The 26,932-nt window shown below is 40.9% G+C and overlaps 1 protein-coding gene across 5 annotated transcripts in view; it reads left to right on the top strand.

Moving 5' to 3' along the window:
• LOC111862499 (metabotropic glutamate receptor 2) overlaps positions 1-26,932 on the top strand; it is a 1,033,882-nt gene that overhangs the window by 803,227 nt on the left and 203,723 nt on the right. For all 5 annotated transcript variants that reach the window (XM_033750785.1, XM_023847974.2, XM_023847981.2 and 2 more), the window contains one exon: positions 16,967-17,109. In XM_033750785.1, the coding sequence (XP_033606676.1) occupies positions 16,967-17,109 (143 nt within the window). The remainder of the gene's footprint in view (positions 1-16,966; positions 17,110-26,932) is intronic.

The raw sequence follows: 26,932 nt of genomic DNA, 5'->3' as shown, positions 1-26,932 counted from the left end.
CGTGTGAGGACATGGCGTCTTGCTCGTCTGTGCAGTGAAATAGCTGTATCTCGGATCCGTTCGGAATAGGACACATGTACATATACAGTTTTTTGCTTACAGTGATCGATACTATTATACGTACCTTCCAGAATATTGACATTTCCTCCTGGGGCACCCTGTATGTTGCTCTATTATTCCATGGCGATGGAACTTTACAGATATTTTCATATATGTTTGGAATCCAATCTTGCATTCGGTGCCGCATTTTTAGTAAAATAATTTTAATTAATCCAGACTCGTAAAGAGTTTGTTGTTCATCTTGAGGAAGGGATATTTTGCAATCAGAAAAGTCTCAATCTAGTTGTCTGAGAAACAGCAAACGTAATTACAAGTTTTAAGTAAGAATTCTTCCAGGAAAAGTCGTTACAATATAACCAATCCTGCGCACAGAACTCCAGTAATTCCATTTTCATTCAGTCTTATTTCAACTTGGGGGATAAAAGCGGGTTATTTTTTTTTATTTCGTTATAAATTTAATGAGTTTCCGAAGTGCTGCTACCTCAGTTTCGAAATAGGTGAACTCTCTTGTGCAGTTTGAGGAGTGGTTCTTTTGAACACAACGGAAGTGGAACTCATTTGCAGGTTACAGAGGTCTGCTTTACTTTGGAACTTACTTTGCGTATTTCAAGAATGGATATCTTTCTGTTCGTTGATTATCTCCGTTAAATGAATTTACATTTGCAACGTAACCACTGTTATCAATTTTAACATGTTGATCGATTCGTATTTTGAAGAAAGTCGTCTTCTGGGTTTAGGCACCGTGTATTCTTCGTTTCGGCCGACGTTTCGGAGGAACGTAGCGCCTCCATTTTCAGAGCAGTTGAATGGCTTGGAATGTGGAGAGCAGTAGCTGTAGTGATAGGATGTGAAAGTCATATTTTATTTTGAAAAACCTGTTCCAACCGAAAGTATTATAAGTTCGTGCCATAGCCCAGGCTGTTAGTCGCCGTCTTGCTACCAAAGCGGCCCGGGTTCGATCTACAGTGTGTAGTTATGTTGTGGAGAAAGTTGCATTACGCCCAGGTTTTTTTTTTCCGAGTACTTCGGTTTCCCCTGCCAACCGTCATACCATAAACTGCTGCATTTTCATTAATCATCCTATCAGCGACGCTGTGTAGTTTCGATACTCGGACTGTCGTTAAATAACCAACGTGACACCAGAGTTTATATGGATTCGGATGAAATGGGAGGATGGTTCGTCCGTGTAAATATTCACTGAATAAGAATAGAAAGAGGAAATTGTGATCTTTTTTAAGGCACATCCTAGCATGCGTTTACAGGGACTGAGGAAAATTATGAAAAACCTGACATCTTAGCTTATAACCCGAAAGATATTCGAAGCAGATATCTCTTACCGTTGGTTTGGAACCCTACCTCTACACTAATCTGCTTGGTAGAATGCAGTTTTGTTTGTGTTGTTACTATACCCACTAGCACCACTTTCTACTGCACTTTCGTCATACTGCCGCTTTACAATATTAAAGAAATATTAGACTTTTCATATATTTAGGTCACAGTCTCTAATGATAATTATAATCATGTCAAGCTGCAGTAAGAATAAGTTGATCCCACATATTTTCGCATTTCAAAGCTTTTGGAATCGTATGCCTAGTACTTCGAAGGACAACACTATACGTAATTTACTTACTTACTTACTTACTTATGGAACTGAGCCCTTCTTGAGGAGAAGACAAATCTGCAGCTACTCAAGAATTTCCCAGCATTTTATGGAACCTGAAGGTTCATTACCGTGTTCACAAGAGCCCTCCCCTGATCCCAATCCTGAGCCAGATCAATCCAATCTATATCATCCCATCCTATCTCTCTAAGATCCATTTTAATATTGTCCACCAACCTACGCCTTGGTCTTCGCAGTGGTCTCTTTCCTTCTGGCTTCCTCTTCTCCCCCATTCGTGCTACATTCCATGCCCATCTCATGCTCCTTGACTTGATCGTTCTAATTATACTTGGAGAAGAGTTATGAAGCTCCTCATTATGCAGTTTCCTCCAACCTCCTGTTACTAAGATGTACGTAATTATATATCTTAAATAGATATGAGCGGATAACTATATTTTGGCTTAAACCTTTAAAGATTTTAAGGATAATAATTGTTTATTTCACGTGCTTTTCGTCTTTAAATATTCATCATTGCTCCAAACTGCTAACTGCCGAGAAGAGACGCGTATAAAAATTTATATAATATGTATACGCAAATATATATTTTAGAATATTTAATGACATTTAACTACCATGTAACTAAACACGTAGGAAAGCAGTTTATGTTCAAATACAGTGCAGTAATCATATGTTCAGTTATCTGTGTAATAACACTAACGTAGTCGGTGAGCGGAAGTAAAAAACAAGACGTGTGATTTAGAAAAGAATCTAATAATACACGTTTCTACGACCACCGGCAAGTGGCGACTCTATCTGCGTTACCACGAACTCTTTGCAACTGACGCGGAGAAAAAGTTACATGGCTATTTTATATTTAGAGATATATGCTTTTTTTTTCTATTGCTAGTGGGGTGGGACTAAGACCCTTGTACTGCGGCCACTTCTGGCCTATTGTACTAGCCCCAGATGATAGGTGAGGGTGATTGTGGAGCAATTGGTGGAATGGAGATTGGCAGGGGAAACCGAAGGACTCGGAGAAAACCTGCCCCAGCGCCACTTTGTCCACCACAAATTCCACTTGACCAGACCCGGAATGGAACCCGAGCCACAGCGGTGGAAACCAGCGACTAACCGCTTGAGCTATGGCGCGGACCCAAGATATGTGCTTACTCTACTGCATAAATATGAGACAATATTGAACCAATGAATGAGATTTTGTTCACACTTCACTCGGGTCTTTGTCCCTCTTCATTTTCCAGATATAACAAAACCCTGGTTCTGGTTGAGACATGTTACAGGAGCGAATCGTAATTTTGTTCTGATGGCTTTATTCTGCTTCCTCGAGCTTTCTAGCTGTTAAATGTACCAACAAAATACGAAGAGTTCTCTGTTTATATTGCCCGAATGCTACTAATGATTTGCCGATAAAATCGGTTTCCTCCTCAGTACATTAGCAACAGACAAAAAGACATCGAAGAATGAATTAAAAATAAAGGAAGGTTTACAATATCTGATGCAAAACAAAGAGCAGGAAGAAGGAAAGTGAATTATAAATCAATTCAGGAGATTAATTACTTCTTTCAACTGTCTGGAAGATAGCTGGTTCTCTTGTGAACCTCACCAGAGAATAATTCAATCCACTGTATAGGAATTTCCTCTTCATAACTTGACGGTATCGAGTTCAGTGTTCGGTTTAGAGACCCGATATTCTTATTAAAACTCCCGTGGTTTTCCTGAGTACCTCCAGAGTACTGTCGTGATAATACTTCTAATTAGGCCGTTACCGCGCCTCTTAACATTGCTTCAAACTGATAAAGCACCAATCATCAATGTAAAAGTTCGCGCTAAATCCACAGGGTGATTCTTTCGGAACGAGCTCCGAATTAATAATTACAAGTTACATAATAACTTAATGATGAAAATAAAATTAGTCATCGCTATGTACATGTTAGTCGGTCACAGTAGCCGAGCGGTCTAAGGCATGTACTGTCTTCGCTCGCTTGGAAACCGGGATCTTGGGTTCGAATCCCACTCAGGGCATGGATGTTTAGTTTGTGTATGTTTTTTTCTGTGTTTGTGTACAGGTAGAGGCCTTGCGACGAGCTGATCACCCGCCCAAGGAGTCCTACAATGTGTAAGATCTAGTAAACCGAAGTGAACGGAGAAGTTCATGGAGGTAGGCCTAGGCCCACTGGGGCTGTAGCGCCAAGGAAAAAAAATGTACATGTTAAACCTGACCCAGTGCCTTCTTTCGCGTATCATGCTGTGCCTTCATTCTCTCAGCCCACGTTTTGTACCGCGGGTTGCTGAGCTCAAATGGACGGCGCCTTGTTGGTCTGTGTCCACAGTCGAAGAGAAATCAATGTAGACCTGTGCAACGCAACTGTTCCCACATCTGCCAAGGTATATACTCGAAAAGTTTCGTTTTCGTCGGATAATTCTTATGTTATTCGTAATTATCAATTTGGCTCATCCTCCGAGTGAGTCACTCAGTAAATTACGAAGTTAAAGAGATGTCACGTGTTTATGGTCGTGACAAATAATGATAATAAAAAATTTTAATTAATAAAATAAACTTATAAGAAAATAAATGTAATTTGTATTAAGTTAATTTCTTAATATTTAAAATAGTATAATTACAAAATATAACGATAGAGAAATATTTGATTTAAATATAACTTAATTTTTTTTTTATTTTTACGACAGACTCAGCAGTTACAGAAGCCGATTGAAGGCGTAGGAAAACAAAATAGTAAACAGCACACGCATTAAGGCAAGTGCATACATGTAAGATATGAAACCCTATGTTGCAGAGTAGACGCATGACAAGCACCGTCATATACGTAATAATAATAATTTATCCAAGAATGTGACTCATATTAAACCTCCATACATACAATTAATGTAACAATAATTAGACACATAATTCATCGAAATCTGAATGTAATAGCGCACAAACCCGTTTTGAAACAAATTTTTCTCCCAGAATCAAGGATTTCACTGAAAAACGCAGTCTTCTGGGATTTGGCACCGTGTATATGTGGAGTTAACCGACGTTTCGGAGGAACGTATCGCCTCCATCTTCAGGGTAGAAGAAAAAATGATTGCAGATTTCTTATATTTTTTCTTCTACCCTGAAGATGGAGGCGATACGTTCCTCCGAAACGTCGGTTAACACCACATATACACGATGCCAAATCCCAGAAGACTGCTTTCTTCATAGTCACCTCCGTGAAAGCCTCAAATCTTACAAGGAGTTCACTGCTTTTCTTTAATAGGATAGGTAATTCACTACCTTGTTCAGAATTACCTGCTATTGAGCTCTGTTCGGGACCAATCCACGCCCTAATATTTCTATGTTCATGTTACTGTCCCATCTACCTCTCTTTTAAAACATCTCAAAATGATACGTTATTTAACCGTGACAGCCATGTATTCAGTCTTCTTTCGCCGCTCTAAAATTTTTTAGTAATTCATTTTTATGACTCGTGAACCTGCCTTTCTCCATATCATCCCAAATTTTAAAAAGTAGGATTTATTTTGCATATAACTCACGTCCTTTGATCTCTGTGGCTTGGGTGACCCATGCAGAGATATAAGCTCGTGCAAGCAAATCTCACCTGCTTACTGGAGCGCAAAAAGCCCGCCGTCATGCTAAAGTCCGCGGGAAATGAAAACCCGCAGGTTGAAACGAAGGAGTTATGACTTTACAAATGGGAATATATTGCACCCGGTACTGTTAGCTTGCGTGCACGAGTGTACGCATTACACGCGTTTCGCACTGCACGCAAGTTCTGCTTGGTGATGCATATCACTGTACATACGCTAAAGTATACACATTAATTCTAATGGGCATTAACTAATGGTTAACCTGCTGTGACAATTGTAACTAAGTGACTAAACAATTGTAAGAACTGTAAACAAATGACTTGCAAATTATTTTGTTTTCCCTTGACACTACAGCCCCATTGGGCCTAGGCCTACCTCCATGAACTTCTCCGTTCACTGCGAATTATTTTCTTTTGCAACGAAATGTCGGCCTAATTGTACAGTAAGCTGATAACTGAACCAAGGCACCAATGTAAGGAGTAACAGATTCGATAATTGAAACAGATAATTAATTTTGGTACTTTTAAGCACGTGACTAACCTGCCGTACAGAGGGATACACGTAGCAGTCAGTTGTTAGTATTGTAACTAACTTAATATGCATTTCTGACCAGAGTAACTGAGAAACCAAATATACAGTGCGCTAAGAACTCGCCTGAAACATTAAATAAGTAACTACCCATTCTGTCACGGTAGCAGAGCGGTCTAAGGCATGCACTGTTATCGCTGGCTCGGAAGCCGGGATCGTGGGTTCGAATCCCACGCTGGACATGGATGTTCAGTGTTTGTGTGTGTGTCCGTTTTTCTGTGTTTGTGTACAGGTAGAGGCCTTGCGACGAGCTGATCACCCGCCCAAGGAGTCCTACCGAATATCTAAGATCTAGTAAACCGAAGTGAAACGGAGAGTTTCATGGAGGCCAAGGCCAAAATTGCGGGTGTAATGCCAAAGGAAAAAAAAAACACTTGTGAAAATTTCATCTCAATAAGTGACCACCTGTAACAAAACGTAAGTGGGTTATCAATTTTAAGAAGAAAATTAAGGTATATTTTGACTAACCAATTGCGACAATTATAAAAGACAAATCAGTTTCATGTGCGTCAGGAAAAATTTAAGGAATTAACCAAGTGACAGTTAGGAGAAATAATGCTCACTAAAAATGTTGACTAATATAAGCCATCAACATAATGCACTGATTTTAAGTGCTTATAAATTAGTAGTGACGAACCTCTTATCGGTATGTTAAGGACTTGCGTAAGACATTAACGACGTGACTGAATAATTGTCAGTCATGGAAAGCAGTTTTAAAACTTGTAAAAAGTGAATAGCTCTGTCTTCTGAAATATGATGCTGTGTAGACCCTTGAAAGTCAGGCGGCCTATCGAAGAACATGTCGCTTCCACTGTCAGGTACGACAAGTAAGCCAAGCGTAAATCAGGTAGGAAGCAGAGTTCGCTGTCTGCTCTCTGACGCATGCCAGTGAATGTAAGAACAGAACAGTGCAGTAGTAATTAACAGGAACATGTTGACGTAGATATGAAGACAAACAGTAAATCGCTGTTTCAGAACAAGATCTGCCGTACAATATTACACAGTCTCCGTTCTGAAAATTCTGGAATACGGTCTTAAAATACGCCTTGGTCACTTCCTTGACCTTCATTCACTATCAGGCTGAACAGAGTTGAAGTTCTCTCGAAGTTTAATATTAAGATTTCAATTTTTGGAGATTTTATTCTCAAACACAATGATATGAGGGAGTGCATCCTGTTGTGTGTATCAATATATCGTTTTTATATATCCATCAACACAACAGTGAAATAATTCATTTCCACATTCGTGTCAACTGAGTCTATCTATCTTATGGTACAGCTACGCAACGTGTTTCGCCTCTCACGGAGCCATCATCAGGCGATACAATATATAAAGTCATAAAATATTGAATTGTAACTGTGATGTATAGGTATTACAAAATGTTGCATATATATATATATATATGTACTGCCACAGTTAATAAGCTCTTGGACTGGCCGCAAAGCGTCGTTGCGGTGCACTACAGTGGATAGGTTGAGGCACGATATGATGCCCTGTCAGTTCATCTCTCGTCACAGCAAGAGGCAGTTGTGTACAAACATTGTAAGCAGAACTACGGTCTCTTGTGAATTGCAGTTACATGCGAGTGGCGGAAATCGAAAATGTGGCAGTTTGAAGAACGGGCAAACATCAAGTTGTGCCAGAAACTAGGCAAATCCCCTAGCAAAACATTTGGCGCAGGAAGAATTGGCTGTTGATACACGACAACGCCCCTGTCCAAGAGTAACTGGCAAGGCAACAGGTCACCGTTTTGCTACACCCTCCATACTCACCTGATCTCGCACACTGCGATTTCTTTCTCTTTCACCGCGTGAAAGCAAAGCTACGTGGTCGTAGGTTTCAGTTTTCCGAGGAGGTCGTCATTGCCATAAGAGCGGCCGTACGGGAATTTCCTACGAATAAGTTTCAGCAATGAAGAAAGTCGTCTTCTGGGATCTGGCGCCGTGTATTCTTAGTTTTCACCGACGTTTCGGAGGAACGTATCGCCTCCATCTTCAGGGCAGATGAGTCGCGTTGCGAATACAGAGAGCAGTAACTGTAATGATTCGGAAGTGAAGAGCGCTAATTTATATAGGAAGTAGGCAGGGGGGGAGAGGACCAATGGGAACAGTGAATAGTGATTAAGGCCATATATGGTCCGGGGTGGGGAAAGGGGGGTTGGAAACCGGCCAGTGAATCTAGGCAACTTGGAGGTCAATGGCACGGAGGTAGCGGGTAAACAGGAGGAACCGGTTGGCTGGGGACAAGCTACTGACGTCAATGACATGAAGAACTGTGGTGGCTGTGTGGAGTTCTCTTGAGGGAAGCGATGAGAGGTTTCCATGACTTGCTGAGACAAAACCCTGTTTCCTTGTTCATGTTGTTCGGTTGGAGCTCGATCTCAGTGGCCTCCATGATGATGCGATCCTGGTAACGGCTCTTACAGGTGAGTATGGCGGTTTTGTGAAACTGGATACGGTGGTCTAGTTCGATGCTTTGTTCGGCTACGACTGACTTGTCCGGATGATCCAGGCGTAAATGCCGTTGATGTTCTTTCAACCCGGTGTCCACAGAACGGCCCGTTTGCCCAATGTAGACCTTGCCGCACTCGCAGGGGATTCTGTAAATTCCTGGTGTCCTCAGTCCCAGGTGATCCTTGACAGGCCGGAGGAAATTAGATATTTTCTTAGGGGGCAGGCCAACCGATTCGATGTTGTGTCGGGACAGCACTCTGCTGATCCTGTTGAATATAGTCCCGACAGAAGGCAAGAAGGCGACAGTGTCTCTGCGGTCATCATGTTGAGTGTTGTTGGGATGGCGGTTGAGGGCCCTGTGGATCTGCCGGTCGTTGTAGCCATTCCGTCTGAAGATGTCCTTCAGGAACTCCNCCCCCCCGCCTACTTCCTATATAAATTAGCGCTCTTCACTTCCGAATCATTGCAGCCACTGCTCTCTGTATTCGCAACGTGACTCACCTGCCCTGAAGATTGAGGCGATACGTTCCTCCGAAACGTCGGTGAAAACCAAGAATACACGGCTCCAGATCCCAGAAGACGACTTTCTTCATAGTCATCGCCGTGAAAACCTCAAAACTTACAAAGTTTCAGCAATGTTTTCGGTATATCAACGTTGGTAGAACTGCATAACGGCCAGCGGCAACCGTTTTGAGGGCCGATGTGGGTATATGTAAGTGTATGTGAATACCTTGTGATAGTATGCGTTAAAACCACGTATTGTAAAATGATTGATAGAACAGATTGTACAGTTTTATGCACAGGTTAATTCTGTTACTATATAAAGATTTTGATTATGTTATATTAATTATAACGATATATAATCATATTACGCGCTACACATCACATACAGTTGATAGTATCATCAAATAAACTTGGAAATAAGCGTAATTATCCTCTTATTCAACAGTGTAAGTTACTGCTCATGTACTTGTTACAATATTGTTACATAATTCAAAATACAAGCATATTGGGTATCCAATTCGTTCATGTAATTTACATCCAGTTGGAACAGTTTCATTAAATAAACCAAGACACAATTAGAAACATATTTCCATATTATTCCGCGTAACGTTTAACACATGCATTTATTGGAGTTTCGTAAAATACACATAGGAAAAAGCACAGTCATTTTGCTATACGTCTCTGCAAAGTGTAGCCTATGCAGTAGAGATAGTGTCGTTAAATGACCGGAAAACAAAGAGACTCAGTTCCGTATTCGTCTGTGTAACCTATAGCATGTGGATCTGAGATAGCATCGTTAATTCGAGAAACAAACGCAGTAATTTTCAAGTTCGTCTCGGCAGCATATAGCCCACGTGATAAGGCCTGTAAAAGGAACGTGTTTAGAATAGGAACGCTAAACTCTAATAGCCCAGGAGATTAAAGTTTCTGCATGCAATTTCTGTGAACTGCCCCAGGTTCAATCTCATCAGTGAGGTGAAAGTGTTCTTCTGAAACTTCCTTCATTGCAACAGGAATGTTATAATCTCAGGGAATGTAGCCAGGAAAGGGACGAGTCACGATATTACAATATAAGGAAATATTAATAAAATTTATTATCATTCTGCTTTTCTTATTTCTAGTGGGGTGGGACTAAGACCCGTATACTGCGGCCACTTCTGGCCTATTGTACCAGCTCCAGATGATAGGTGAGGGTGATTGTGTAGCAATTGGTGGAATGAAGATTGGCAGGGGGAAACCGAAGTACTCGGAGAAAACCTGCCCCAGCGCCACTTTGTCCACCACAAATCCCACTTGACCAGACCTGGGATCGAACCCGGGCCGTCGCGGTGGGAGGCCAGCGACTAACCGTTTGAGCTATGGCGCGGCCTGCAAGGGACTTAGTCCCACCCCACTAGCCATAAAAAAAAAGTTGTTTGAACGCATGCAGTAGGTCACGAACGAGAGATCGTGTTTCTTTCGATGTATCGTGTATAATCTATGAGTACTGGTAATATTTTAATTTGGATGTTTGAAGTTTAATAAGATATATGAAGGATAATCTTACGATTTGTGCGTGTTACTCTTGGGAGATAGCCGTAAATAAATGATCTGGATGAATCATTCGAGAAAACATAGGACTGGAGAGGAATATGACAGAAAGCAGAAATTAATAATACGAAACTTATGTATCAATTGGTAAGTTTTCCCAGTGAATTTTCAGAGTGTTATTATTTACTTATTTATTGTGCCATGCGGTAGCGTAGTTGGTTGAGGCACTATGCTACAAGCCGGAAGTTTGCAGGTTCGAGTCCCAATGAGGTGGATTTTTTCAATCGGCCTAATCCTTGCAACCGCAATATGGCCCTAGGGTCGACTCAGCCTCTAACAGAAATGATTACCAGGAATCTTTTTGGGGGGGGGGGTAAAGGGGGGACGGCGCGTAAGGCTGGCAACCTTACCGCCATCTATTAGCCGATTGTCTAGAGAAAATGTGGGAGCCTCAACGTCTCACGATCCTATGGGCCTCCATGACCTGTTACAGGGATAGTTTTTTATTTATTTATTTATTTATTCATACATACATATTTTATTTCATGGATCTATAACTGAAATAAGGGGATATTTAAGCACATTGAATTATGCATAGCGAGATATATATTTTAGTTTACACTCTTCTGAAATGAGGTACTTTTAGTGAGGTATAAAATGCCTCTCTCTTCAGGATTGAATTTATTCCCTGAAAATGATGAGAACCCGTTCCCCAAAATGTGTAATGAACTATAGAACGACACTTCTCAGAAGACGGAAATTTCCTCGTCATCTCCGAGAGATTCTCAGGTCTTGGAAATGGATAGCAATTTGATATTTACAGCTTCACTGGCTTCTGAGGATCTCTCTCGTGACAGTTTTCACGCTCTCATCTCAATTTATTCAGAAACGGCTTTTTCTAACAACAGTTTTCTTCCATTCTCTCGACTTAAAGCTATCCCTGTAACAGGCTGTGAAGGCCCGTAGAGTAGTGAGACGTCGAGGCTTCCACATTATCTAGACAATACGCTTACAGATGGCGGCAAAGATTCCCTTCTACATGTTCACATCAATGTATTTCATGTAAGGGAGGTGGTAACACCTATCACTACAATGTTAATTTTTTCTTATTAATATATATTATCCGAACAACTACAGATCTGAAATTTTGTACACAGATGTTTATGGTTTTTCTTTATCAACTTACATTACTTTACATGACTGGCAAACAGAGTCACGACGTTGTAATGTAAGAGCCCCACCGGCATGCGTCAAGACATGTAACAGTCAAGACACGACGTCTGCGACATGACTCAAAGAAAGGAACACAGTTGAAAGGAATGAGATCATGAAAACCGCCGCACACCGGTCTGAGTCATGTTGCTGACGTCAGCTTCATGCTCACGAATCACGAATGAAGCAAGACTGCATATTTTGTCTCATGTCTTGACGCTTGTCTTGACGCAGTTGATGTGCGACCACCCTTAAATATCAATATCGAAAATGTTAAAAAAATATTCTTAGATAAAAAAAATCGTAAGAAATTTATTTGCAAGTGTAAAGTAGAGGGACAAATAACGCCACGAATCCAGGCAACAACAGCTTTCCAACTACATGTCTGAAATATCCAAATTATAATTTCTTATGAAGCTGCAACCTTCAAAATTTCGGAGACATACAGTGGTTTCTATAATATTTACTCTTCTTCTCAAAGGGAACATGATTTTGAGAAAATGCATAATGGCGTTATTATCATGCAGGAAGTTTATTAATGCCAGTCATGTGTAAATATGTTCTGCTGAAGTGAAACTTAACAGAAACAAAAATGTACATAATGAATATGAGTGCCAGCAACACAGTACCGTAACACAGTAAAACAATTATTTAAACCCAAAATCCTCACTTCTTTAAAACACAAAATCATTATAAGTGACTCATCAGAAAATGCTTAGGAAAGAACAAAAATGAAAAAAAAAATAAAATTCTTCCAAAATTAATCAGAGTCGATATTTAAAATAGCACACCCCTCAGATTTCTGTACACACCATAACACAGTAAAACAAATATTTAAACCCAAAATCCTCACTTCTTTAAAACAAAATCATTATAAGTGACTCATCAGAAAATGCTTAGGAAGGAACAAAAAATGAAAAAAAAATAAAATTCTTCCAAAATTAATCAGAGTCGATATTTAAAATAGCACACCCCTCAGATTTCTGTACACACCAATCTCTTTGTCACGTCTTTCGTAGAAACATGCTCTGCACTTAATGCTCTGAATCCTATTGTCATTTGTTTGAAAGCTGAAGCAGTAACCACAGGAGACCTCACGAAATAGGCCACTTTTATTTTTATTTTTCTGCTCTCTTGTCTCAGTTTTATTCTAGCAGTGTCTAGATCGGTTCCATTCCTCGACTTCCTCTGAAAGAGGTCCTCGAATTCATATTGAAGAACGATAACTTTCGACCAGTGTTAGAAAACGTCTTTATCTCGCGGACAGATCGACCTTCACCTTCGAACGAGAGACTTAAACTTTTTAATCAGTTTCATTGCTTTCTTTATTTTCACTTACTGAAGTGGTTTCGTGGCCTTGGTTGACGTTGCAATGTAATGGAGGTTTTGAGAGAACGAGAGTGGGCAGAGGAAGCCGTTTCTCTTACGACTTCCGGATTAAATGGGTAAATCCCCGGATATCTGAACGCAGCTACTGCAAATCTTACGGTAGCAGTTTTCATCCAGATTTCGGATAATAGTTTGGAAAACTGAAGTTAGCTAATTCCTTTTCCAGGATTATCCCCCCTGAAATAGTCCAGAGCTTTAATCCAGTTACGCTTCAGATCATGGGAAAAGGTTTGTTCCAATGGCTGGCGATTTTGTTATACTAAACAAGTTAATTTCGCTAATGAAAATGTAGCTTTCACTTATTTCACTTAGAACTTGATAAAACGGATGGCGTTTTTAGCCTAATAGGCAGCGGCGTTATTGCATGTATTGTAGTATAATTGTTCATCACGAAATAAAGTTAAAGAAATCAGGTAAAGAAACCTTCTGATGCCCCCCACCATAAAGAACAATAAACACGACACCCAGTCACATGCAAGCGTTAATAACATAGCTGATTGGTGTAGCACTGGGAATCTTGATCTGTGCCCGCGCGAATATTCAGGCATTCCAAAATGGCGGCAGCACGTGACACGCGATAACTTTTCGAGCTCTTGCAGCCTGTTGAAGTAGACGTCGGCGGTTACAAGATGGCGTTGGTGGTTGCTGAACGTGATTCATTGCTTATAGCAACTAAACGTCGGCAGAAACTTACAATACTTTCGCATTTACTTTCATCAAACTCTGGCCACATTTTTATCTGGGTGGCGCTAAGTACTTCCTCTACCCTGTTACTGTGAAAAAAATATATAGATCCAGAAAATCCATTAATATCATTATGCCGAATTTCAGGGCCGTAGAATTTCTTATTGTTCAGAACAATTTACCTTAGCATTACAGAATTAGCGTGGGAGAGCTAGAGCTTACCACATCACCTTTTACTTTTCTTGGTGTAAGAAGGGATCGGAGGGGGGGGGCCTTCTTTGCGTTTAAGCTATTTCACACTTCTCCTTTTCGAACGAAGAACGCAGATATTTCACTTATGGACTCGAAAATATTTCTTCATTTCCTAACTTATTTCTGATACGATTATTTTTCTCTCTCTCTCTGTAGGGCTCTAGAGCCCTTTGGACCTTGGCCGTTTTTTTTTCCAGTTTCTTAATTCTATACTCAGTAGGTAGTACTCCTTGGACGAGTAATCAACGCGTCACATGGACGCTGCCTACACACAGAATAAACACACAGACATCCATGCATTGAGTGGGACTCGAATCCACGACCCCAGTGTTGGAGCGGGCAAAGACGGTTCATACCTTAGACCGCGCGGCCACTGTGATCGTCTTTCTAGTACGATGCGTTCCAGTAAAATCAATACTCCCATAGCATTATGTTCCATCACATCGCTATCATACAGGGTGTCTACGATGAAACTCCCGATTCTGTTGTATTCTCAGGAGGTAAGGAATAGAGATAATGGCCATATTATTGACATATATCAGTCACTCAACACAAAAAGGTTTATTTAAAAAATCAGTAGACTTGTACGTGAGCACCTTTGGTGACACGTATTCTGGTCTGCAATGGAGTTCCACCCAGGTCCGTTGTAACATGTCTGGAGTAAAGGTACCGACAATTTACACGATCCGGGCCCAGAAGTCTATAGGGTCTCGCTCTTTAGTGGTGCAGTCAAACAGTATGATGTCAGAGTAACGCGGAGCCCAATCCGTTGGACCGTCTCGTCTCATTCCCGTCCTGGGAATGTTGCACTCAGAGCTTGCCGCACGTCTAGGGACCAGTGGGGTGGAGCTCCGTCTTGTGGCTGTCGGTATTCCGGTTGAGGAAAGGCATGTCCAGGTATGAGCTACCTGTGACAGTCTTCCCCGCAAAGAAAAACGTTCCGATGATCATGTTGCACATGGTGTCACACCATGCGCTCTCGCGCATGCTCAATGACGCTGTGCGGCTGTTGTGATCCCCATATCTGAACGTTATGCGGTTTACAGCACCAGAGACATGAAACGTGGCCTCGTTTGTCAGAAAGTTGGGGCCGATTCAGTCAAGCATGTCACAGGCAGAATGTGTCGCCGTGGGTTGTCCTCTGGTTTCAGCTCCTGCAGAATCTGCACCTTGCACGCATACACAACCGATTTCGGAGAAGCTTATGCACAGTTACTCGTGGCATTGACAGTTTCTGTGAAGCCCGACGAATTTGTTTCTTTGGACTTGGATGAACGCCGTACGGGCGTTCTCTTCCTTCTCATCGGAGACACTTTGTCGGCCTCCATGCGCTTTCAAGACACTTCCAGTCTCCAGAAACTTGTTCTGCCATGCTTCGATACTCTGTCAGTCTGGTGCTGCTTTTTGATAAACATGACGAAACTTCTTTTGCACCCTCAAAATGGATTTAAACTCATATAACCACACAATAACTTGCACGTTCTCCTGAGCTGACGCCATCTTTGCGTGAAATGACAACAGCGCCCCAACGGTGGCCCGTGAAGTAGCGGGAATTTGAGCTCCTGTTGTACACAGGAGACACTTAACACCTGAAAAAAACTTTTTTCTTATTTTTAAAACATCTTCAAATTCAGGGCGTTTCATTGTATAAACCCTGTATGTTAATTTTTAAGAATATGAACTTTTATTTTTGTACTTAACGAGTTTTTATATTTGTCCATCGTCTGTCATGAAAGAAGCCAAATTTTCGGAAAATGGAACTTCTTCAGTCCTCAGGAGCAGATGAACTGAAGGGGAGCTACTTACATGATGCCGTTAAAAGAGCTAATTTCAATTCCGTATTTTCCATTTGGTATTGCCTCATATACTCTTACACCTACCAAGTAGCCTCCTTCCTTCATACAATCCCGACAGATCTTAATGCAGAATTTTATCTCCTGGGATATAATGATGTGTCGCCAGGTAAAAAACAAACGGCCTTTCCGAGGAATATATTGTCAAGATTTTTGTGAGAGACGGTGTATGGATACTTGAATAGATTTACTGACCACTTACAGATCGTCATTACAAATAACTATAACATTATCAATGATTTCCAAACTTCACAAATCACTACTCACTAAGTATTTTTCAGCCTGCGTGTCGTCACTAATTGTTGCTTGGTAACAGCTCCTATAACGGAAATTGTTCATCTTCTGTGCTTACGTCGTTACTGCCCGGCGAATATCCCACAACTGAACTGTCAACTGAACTATATCTCCATTTTCACAAACTTCCTTACAGAACTTAACTAAGTGGTTGCTCCAACTGTCTTGGTTACAACTTTTCTGTGCGGACCACATAGAAAACACCGTTATTCTATTGTTGCTTGCAAATTTTTTGCTGTGGTAACGAATTTACCGACCGAATTTACATCTCAGTCTTCGATCGAAGTGTAATACAAACAGAGCTGTGATGTTCATGCTGATTTCGTACTTCGCTTAATTTTGGACTCTGAAGATGGAGGTAACATGATCCACCGAAACGTGTATTGACAACACGGTGTTAGAATCAAGAAGATAGAACTCTTCATAGCTACCGCTCTGAGAATCTAAGATGCTGCAATTTATAAAACTGATCGAATTCGGAAATAATTTACACGGTGTTGGTAAATATTTTATTAATATGCCACTTATGCAGCAATTTAGGGAAGTGAACATGTCAACGTTTTAATGAACTGATAACCTGATATTAACATGTGATATTCTTGCACAACAAACATTCACTGTCCTTTGAATCATCTGATGATTGGTCAAAATAAAGCATAAACCCAATATGGAGAATAATTAAAAAATGATCTGGTGTACTGTGTCATCCAGGAATTGTCTCTGAATAAATGATATACATATATTATCCGATAAAATGAAATTCCTGGAAGCGACGCGAGTGGCTGAGCAGCAGCTGGTTTTCCAGTAAAGACTCGGCTCTGTTTAGTCGTGAGGTTAGTGTTTCAGATGCCTATCTGCTATTGTCCCATAAATACGTAAGGTTGCTTATCAAAATCAAAGAAATACGGTTGGTTTTACGCATCGATTTTTCATTTCAGGTTCGATCAGCAACATTGACGGTGCCGAATACCACTGTAACAAGACCCAAGTACGCAAAGTTATCTCCGGCGTCGTGGGCGCCGCATCCAGCGTCACGTCAATCCAAGTTGCGAACCTCTTGCGTCTCTTTAAGATACCACAGGTGAGTGTCTTACGTCTCTTCAAGATACAGTGCATTCAATGATAGAGGAAACCTGGCAGCAGCGTAGAGTGAGCACAACATTTCTCACAGATTGCTGCTGTAACTGCCGATGACAGAATGAGTTATTAGCGCTGATAAATGCGCGCCGTCAGGTGGTCAGATCTTGTCACTGCAGTAAGTCGCTTTAAATCAGTCTGTGTTAGAGGTGTCGATAGGCGGTCGACATTTACACTGAAATGAAATTCACTATTCGACAGCGTGTGTTTAACGTCGAAACTTTTGAAAAGGAAAAAGACTTAAATGTATCCGTAAATTTCTTCGTAAATATCCTGAATCGCCAGTTCCCACAAAGTCATATGTGTCCAAGTTTGTAAGAAAGTGCCTTACCACAGGTGCAGTGTGTGACAAAGAAGCAATCGAAGAGGATTGTACTGACTGAAGAAAAGGTTCGGGATATTGAGACACGACTACAAATCAGCCCTCGAAAATAGCTAAGATTCTTAGCACATGAAAGAAGTGTTTCGCTAGGATCTATCTATCTGTATGTCTGTCTATGGCTCTATCGCTCTTATGGATCTTTGTCGCTTTCTTTCAGTTTCTTAATTCATACACAGGCGGTACGACTCTTTGGACGGGGGATCAGCCCTTCAAGGCCTCTACCTACACACATAACAACACAAACACTATAAACGCACACAGATGTCCATGCCTCGACTGGAATTCGAACCCACGATCGCAGTGTTTGAGCAGGAGAAGACTGTTCATGCCTTAGACCACGTGGGCACTCTAATCAGCAAATTCAAGCCATCCACTACCTAAAATCCATATCACATCTGAGCCAACACCAATCACATCATGAATAGAAAAAGATATAGAGATAAGTGCCAATTGATCGGAATAAGGGAATCAGCTCAGAGCGAAGTTAGCTGCTAGATAGATGAGTGGAAGTATTATTTTTATTATTATTATTATTATTATTGGAAAGGTTGGGTTTCCCCATGCACCGCGACTAATAGTCTATTGTACGTCCCCCTTTGATATTCTACCAGTCGCCATACCCTTCCGATACTGGTGCTCGCTATCAGCCCCGTTCACCCAGCGGGGCTGGCAGTGGTACCCGATACTTCCCCATCTACCGGAAGCATTGGAAACTACTGGGGCCGGAAACTTCTGCCTAATATTGCTCAGAGGTCTCCTAGAGACATGAGGATCTTTTACGTGGCGTAAATCTACGACACGGGACCCACGGCTTAAAGTCCCTCCCAGAGAACTTGTTCCTTGTATTTTTTCGCCGGGTTTGAACCAGCGTACCTTGAGTCATGAGGTGGGAACGTTACGCCTGGACTACGGAGGCCGCTTTGAGTGGAAGTAAAGTAATGATCATTCTTTCCTTGACCCGAGTGTAATTATTTTAAAAATTTCGATGTCCCTATCTTTAAATGTGATGTACTTTAAAACTGCTTCTAATTAGAATATATAATTTAAGTTCAGGTATCCGGTCTCATTGTGAACTTTTTATTTGAGGAAATACTTTATATTGTTTTTAAGTCCTTTGTGTGTTTCATTCTATTTAGCTGTGGTACGACGAAATATGTAGGGAAATTGATAGATTGTACATATTTCTTTCCTTCTCGTCCTGTTTGTAGAGGAAGTGGGAATTGAAAATGGGAGATAAATCCGGGGGAAAGCCAAAGGAGAGGGATCAGTAGGTCCTACCCAGCTACAGTTGTCTCTCTTGTACTTTGTTGGGTAACAGCCGTGCGAATTTAAGAGTTGTAGAACGGTTGACCCACACAGTTGTGTGAAGTTGGCCTGGACTAGACGTGAGGCAGTTGCAACTCATGTCCATGACAGATATAAATTGGACGGACTGCGTGGAAACATTTTAACGTTCGACACAGAATTTTCTTTCGGAGAAGTTCGTACACCGGAATGGCTTCTCTGGCTACTGCAGATGTAAGTATAAATGTTACTAGTAAATGAATTGATACTTTTTTATTTAAAACTTTCAGTGAATGCTAATCTATTCTTGATGTTTGTTTACAGTCTTAGAATCGAAATGAATTTGTTAAAGTGAAATAAATTTAAAGATTTATTTAATATTGGCCTCAAATGGCCTGTTCCTTTAAAAAAAAAAGATAAAAAATCTTCGTAATTTTCTTTTTGGACGTTTGTTGTGAGGAGGATTATGGTCTATGGAGATGTGATGCTCTGTAGATAAATATTAGCGATATGAAGAGGCCCATTGCGGCTATCTTCAAGGTAGAAGAGAAACTGTCATTTTTTAAATGTTTTTATTCCATTCATACAAATATTTCTGGAAGTGGTTTCATTTGATTCATTTTTATTTGCTTTCCACGTTCTGTTGATCATCGCTCGTCCTTATTCCCGATTTTTATCATCTTTTTCACTTCCTCATCTAACTCTCCTTCCTTACTGCTTGCTTTCGATATTTTGTTCTCCTGATTTGTGTCTTTTTCTTATTGATTTCTTTCTTATGCTTCTTGTTATTTCTATCTCATTTTCCACTTTTTTTCTGATTTTATTCCTCTTCTTCCTTTCCTCCCATTTGCTTTTTCTGTCTTCATCTTCCTCTTTCTGTTGTTCCTTCCCCTATTCTTTTCCCTTCTTTCTTCTTCCTCGTTTTCTCGTCGGCCTATTTCTTGTTCAACTTCTGCTTCTACATACACACATGCCACATACCTGATACTTATGAGGGATTTTACAGTTCCTGAACAGGCTATGACAGAAATTGGTGTTCAGATCTCATACCCTAACTTTCATGTTCTTTCTGCCTTCAGCTGGAACAATACCAGTTGCAGCAAAGGTTTTTGCTGGCACTGACTGACTCCTATCGTAATCTGCTGCCCATTAATTTCCCTGTCATAATTAGTGTCGCTAATTCCACCCTCCCAGTACACGTATTGCACCCTGACTGGGCTGTAAATGGATTTGAATAATTATTCGTTATAGATAAGCCTGTTATATAAATCACACCACTGACCAATCAATTGAGGAATCATTTGCATGTTAGAGTGAATGCAGTAACCCCATTTTACAGTTAGCAAATTGCACCACCTCCAAATTGTTACACATTTTGCAAAATTAGATTACTGAACAATGTGGCATGAATTGGCTCTGTAAACGTAAGTCACAAATGTCAGAATCCATTTATTTGAAATCTGAAAATTTTAAGATGGTTTTGATTTGTTTCATTCTGGTCCGTCACACTAATATTATGAAAAGGTTAAACAGTTCCATCCATTGTGACTGGTTAAGATTTTCTTCTTTCAATTATTCATGCCCTTACATGTTTCGGTCTTCAGAGACCATCCTCAGAGGGACACCTTTACATCAATACAGTTAGAAGCCACCATTACAGTACATGTTCTAGAAGTTAAAATATATACGTACAATATAAACAATATACAATTGGCTGTAAAATCTAAAGTCTTTACAACTACAGCGGCTGTTCCAATACTTTAAAATATTTATAGTTAGTTTGTTAAGATTCTATTGGAATTCGTAAACCAAGCTGGTTCGTGTCGTCCCTCTTATAATTTCTCTTGACGGGGGCCGCTGTGTTGTGTAAAAGCAACACAACTGGCCACAAACACATACAGGGCAACATAAAGGAACACTCTTCCCAAGAACGACATTCGGCCATGTTCTAAGAGAATATAGTGTACCTTTATTACAAATATCTGCCTATTAATCCATCAAAGCATAAAGTTAATATAAAATTTATTTACAAATTTAGTTCCTGTGTTCACGGAAACAAGCTGCACCTCCATCACAAGGAGTATCTCGTTAAGGCTGTTTAAGAAAACGATCAATATTCAGTCTGATAGTAACACAGAAACCAAAAATAAATATATTGGGAGAACGTTGCATGAATTTTGGATAGGAAAGAAGGCGGTACAGATTTTCACGCGTATGTGTGACTATGGGCGCGCCATAGCTCAAGCGGTTAGTCTCTGGCTTCCCACCGCGGCGGTCCGGGTTCGAGCCCGGGTCTGGTCAAGTGGGATTTGTGGTGGACAAATTGGCACTGGAGCAGGGTTCCTCCGAGTACTTCGGTTTCCTCTGCCAATCTTCATTCCACCAATTGCTCCACAGTCACCCTCACCTATCACCTGGGGCTGGTACAATAGGCCAGAAGTTGCCGCAGTACAAGGGACTTAGTCCCACCCCACTACCAATTAAAAAAATATGTCACTATAGACAGGGTTTGGGATTGGATTAGATATTGGATTTACTGACCACTTGCACCCACAACTCGGAACTAGTGCCATCGCTAATCTCCATAATTCACCAATCACAACACCCGCTAAGCCTTTTCCGGCCTGCCGTGTCTTCATCAACCGTTTCCTGGTAACGGCTTCACCTTCCGCACTCAAATCATCTTTGAATGGCGGCTCTCTTCCGACTGTCCAGTTTCTTCACAGCCTCCCATACAGAACTGGTTTGGTTGCCCCTATTATTTTCCTTATAACTCCTCGCCACGGCCCGCGCAGACAGCACCATTCATTCTCTTATGCGTACCCGTTGCCGCGGAAACGTGTTTACCAAGCCATTCCTTAATAGTGACCATCTATTCTTGCTTACTACGAATCTGCTGCCTAGCAACGGACATCGTTCCGTTTTGTGTTTCACGGCCGTTGCCTAAAACGAATGTTTTTTTTCAGAGCCGTTTGCTAGCAACGAATGTTTCTACAACTCCACATATCTTGCTCTGCAGATTTGCCACAATATAGTAACCACTCTGGTTTAATGACAATATTACTGAGAACGAAACCAAACTCACAAATAAAACCTGAAGATGACGTGTATTGTTATTTAACGCTAAAGCGAGTGGGACACACAGTTACGGTTGTCCAGTGAATGACAGAATAACAAACACTCTTAAACAAGAGTTTTGTTAGGATACCTGCCCATGTACGAGTATTCTGATGTGTAATCAATACTTGAATGCCCATCTGTAGTGTCACAATCGTTGCGAGTCGGTGGTGACATGCTCCATTAGCTTCTCAGTCACGCAGTCATTATCAGCGTCGCGTACTGAAAGAAATCTGAAATTGACACAGAGCTGTTAAACTGTCAGTCAGCCCGTTAATGAAGACTCGTAATGGCAATTAGAATTTGATCAATTAGAGCTGTCGTTCCATCCTTGTGACATGCAGACTTGCACTTGCAGTCCTATTGCATGTCATATCCTGTGTAGCCAACTTTACGCAATAAAATTCCCTGTAAGTATGTTCAAATTTCGCACTTACGTATGAACAGCGAAAGTGCTTCATAGTGATAACGTTGACGGTCATGTGACCTTGTTTCAATAGTAAATAGAGTAAATATTTAGTGTTGGCAGCTCCATAGCTCAAGCGGTCAGTCGCTGGCTTTCCACCGCGGGGTCCCGCGTTCGATCCCGGGGTCTGGTCAAGTGGGATTTGTGGTGGACGAAGTGGCACTGGGACGGGTTTTCTCCAAGTACTTCGGTTCCCCTGCCAATCTTCATTCCACCAAATTCTCCATCATCATAATCACCCGGGGCAGGTACAATAGGCCAATCAGTGGCCGCTATGCCGAGTGGACCCAGCTGGACTCCGCCTTCCACTAAGCGAATTAAAAAAATATATGTAGTATTTTCTAACACACATTTTACCAATCAAGTATGTGCGTATAAATCCATACTCCAACATGATACCAGTTTCGAATTGTTAACCGTAATGTGTATAGGCAGTGAAATCATGCCATATTTTGTATAGCTGTGACATTAAGAAGAAATTTGGACAGGTAAAACGGATATGACAAATGAACGCGGAAAACAACAGGAAAAGAAATCATCTGGATTTTAAAGTATTTGTAGCTGCATGAATGCTGTAGGTTAATTTCCGAATTAGCTTGGGCGCTACAGGGTGTTCAATTCAAACAGAATAGTTTACAAGCAACAAGAAAGAAAAGCGCAGGGTATTTCTGAACCAGTGTTCCTGACACTCTCTTCTTGGGGATAATTTCATTAAGTGTACATAAGATTGCCTTGTTTTATAAGTAATATTAAAGTTGACACCTCTCTGGCGTCAAACAGAAATTGTTTATTTCTTCTTGCTCACTCTTTGCTTGGTTTACACTTCCGACCTGAAGAAGGAGCAGTATGATCTTCCGAAACTTAGGTACATTTCTGCCGGACTACATGATGTCAAATCCCATAAAATAATAATATTTAAGATATCGATTCTCTGGAATATTACTTCATGTAGTCCATTAAAAATCAAATAACGTTTCGGAGAAATATATCACCGTAATATTCAGGGCCAAGGAATAAGCAAAAAGTAAGAAATCTTGAAGAAGGTAAAAGGTATGAGGTAGGCAGAAAGTAGAGGATCATTTGACTTTGGCCAGACTCCGTGGTGTTGTATCGCAGAAGATAGAAAACTCTTCACAACCACTACTGTGAGAACCTAAAATCCTAGATAAAAATCTACATTGTAATCACCGTGACGTCAGTAACCCCCAGAATAATTTATCTTCCTTGAAGTAATTTGTGTTCTTTTCTTGGTTGTTTTGCGACTCTGTAATTACCTAGACTGTGTTGCTTCGAAAGTTAGGATTATGGGAGATGAAGTGAAATACGTTTGCAAGAAAGTGATCGCAACCTTACCGAAGGTCGGTCGGTCGGTCGTTCGTTCGTTCGTTCATCAATGGCTGTACATCCCTCTGTTGGGCTCTGGTCTCTTCTTCTGTTACGTAATCTTTTTTTACATAGACAGTCGGAATATTTGGACGAGTGACCATCCCGCCGCAAGGCCACTACCCACACACAGAACAACACAAACAGAATAAACGCACACAGATATCCATGACTTGAGTTGGATTCCATCTCACGATCCCAGCGTTCGAGCGAGCGAAGGCAGTTCATGACGTAGACAACGCGGTCTCTGTGATCGGCGAACGAAGATATTAGCAAATCAATTTAATGGATTGACAGAGGAAACCCACGAAAGCATTAATCAGTAGAGCCTTTGTCCTGGTCGAGATTCAAACAGACCATCTCCCGTATACGGGTCTAGATCATTACATGTAAGTTAATCCATTTGGTAAATATTCCCTTTTATTTTGTTTGATATGAATCCACGTATTGCGACTCTGTCTTCGTCGTTTTGCGTGTTACGTCTATTTGCTGAGGAGAAGCCAAGTAAAGAGGAAAAATTGATGATAATAAACTAACAGAAGCTTTTGCAGTGATAACACAGGCTTTGTTACTTTGCGGAGGAGAAAATAAATATTACCTTAGCTGAGCCCAAAACTTTTTATTTTTTGTACTCAAGACGAGTCTTCATGAAGGAAATGTTCTAACGACGCAGGGGTGCACAAATTACGCTCATAACTTTAACAAATTAACCAACTTCTGGAGGATGTAATAGTCACAGATCTGCTAGTTAGATTTACCACCTGCCGTGGAAATTGGCAGTAACTTCGCCGACAAGCGGCGGTCGCTCGGTCTGTATAATTCGCTTGCGGACTACAGGCCACGGAGTTTCTTTGCGTGGAATGCTTACTCCTAGTGCTCTTGTAACTCGGTGAAGGGGTGACGAATTCCATAAAGCTCAGGATATAAACAAGTGGCGGGCTCTTGTGTCTGTCGTAATGAACCTTCGACGTCCAATATAATGCGGGCAATTTCCTGACGAAGTGAGTGACTATTGATTTGTCAAAAGGTCTTTACTCTCAGGAATTTTGTAATAAAATTATATTGTAACGTGGATGGCCAGAGCGTTGCTAGGTAACCGGCCGGTAAACTCCTCGCGACCGAATACACGCAATACAACAATGGGAGTACGGTGATTTGTATGCGCAGTACACACAGGAGTTGGTTGGATCGAGCACAAGTCTAGATAACTAGCAAGGAAATAGATCAGAACACACATCTTTTAGTCTAGTAAATGGTTACCGTAGGCCGCGCCATAGTTCAAGCGGTTAATCGCTGGCTTCCCACCGCGGCGGCCCGGGTTCGATCCCGGGTCTGGTCAAGTGGGATTTGTGGTGGACAAAGTGGCGGTGGGGCAGGTTTTCTCCGAGTACTTCGGTTTCCCCTGCCAATCGTCATTCCACAAATTGCTCCACAATCACCCTCACCTATGATCTGGGGCTGGTACAATAGGCCAGAAGTGGCCGCAGTACAAGGGACTTAGTCCCACCCCACTACCAATAATAAAAATGGTTACCGTATCCTATCACGAACCAGGATACACAATGTCGAATCAGAACATCAAAATCAAAATCTTCACTCTTGAGTCCTGCCCAGCGCCCTGTGAAGTCCCTTCTAAGTACTGATGGTAAGGACAACAGAAATTTTCACCACCTATTCCCAAAATGTTTAACTATTACAACACTGAATTAGTTCCTGCCTTTGTAAACTGAGTGTTGTATTTTGAGCACTTAGTTAATTTTACAGATTCTGCATGAATGTACTGATATAAGGAAGGCCGTGTTTTATCTTTAAAACATTGTAGCATATTTCGATTAAAGTTGATATTTAAGGGACTAAATTGCAATTAGTTCTGTGCGCAAGGAACTCAGTGCTTAAGTTCAAGCGTTATAAGTTTCAGTAAATACACAAAACAAATTAAACACCTTCTGCACTGTACACTTCTGCACACGGCTTTTGTTTCTCTTGAAGTACTGAAGAGGACATAACGGAACAGTTGATAGAAAATTCCATTAGTCAGTGCGGAATGAAAAATCCCACATACACACACAGCTCTGTACACAATTTCCCTATCAAAACACTCTCTTCGGGTTCCTACATGTTTTACATAGAAAGAAGATACTTCTGAAGTGATTCGAAATTGCCTTGTGGAACTTTGGTAAAAACAGTAAGAGCTCTCCAGTCTCACTCGAATACATCATAAATGGGGCCCCAACTGGTGGCACGCAGGCCAGAAGCCCTCGCGTAGGAATATTCTTCCATTCACTAAAATATTTCTTTGGAGGGGGTGAAGGGCTTTCCTTTTACTTAAACAAGGAATTTTGACGGAAGGAACTTCATGTAAATATTCGGCATAATTTTTCCGTTGATTTCACGCACGATACAGGATGAATAAGTTAGAACATTGTGGAACTATTAGGAAACCATCATAATAAGCAATATCCACGAAGTTTAGTGAGTGATATGCGGCTGATACCCGACTCAGTGGCCGAGCGTGACATTTTGTGACTGTGGATACTAGTGTGTGTAATAGTGAACTGTGAAGTTTAGACGTGCGTTGTATCAAAATGTGCAATAAATCGATTCATCAAACCAAACCCCGTCTATAGTCACTCAATCACGTGACAGTATTATCCTCCCATCTGTTGCCTCTTGCCATCAAGCTTATAATTATTCTCATGCACACTCATATTCTTCCTATCGTGCCATTTTTATTTATTGCTCTTGACACTAATGGGATATTGTAAATAATTAAGCTCTTCCTTACGTAATTTTCTCTAGTACACAAGAAGGAAATATAGACACACTACACATCATTTTAAAATTATTTTAGGAAGAATTCATCACAGTTTCTATGAAAATATACTTTTAGACTTAACACGATTTGCGTACTATTAAATATTACAATTCATTGTAGTATTACCTTATGAGAGTCCCATGTCGTAAGCGAGAACTGTGCAGTGCTTTAACCATGCTGAATTTGCAAGACTATATTGCGCATGCGTGAAAAGTTATAGTGTCCTGTACGTGCATGTCACGTATATCCTAATGTTCTCCTAACTTGTAGGTCAAACAGTTTCCCTTCTGTATGTACATAAAAACATAGAATTATAATTG

Source organism: Cryptotermes secundus, unplaced genomic scaffold (assembly GCF_002891405.2).
Source record: "Cryptotermes secundus unplaced genomic scaffold, Csec_1.0 scaffold882, whole genome shotgun sequence".
Classification (NCBI taxonomy): Eukaryota; Metazoa; Arthropoda; class Insecta; order Blattodea; family Kalotermitidae; genus Cryptotermes; species Cryptotermes secundus.
The sequence above is the reverse complement of the archived record's forward strand: the minus strand, read 5'-3'. Positions and strand labels throughout refer to the sequence as shown.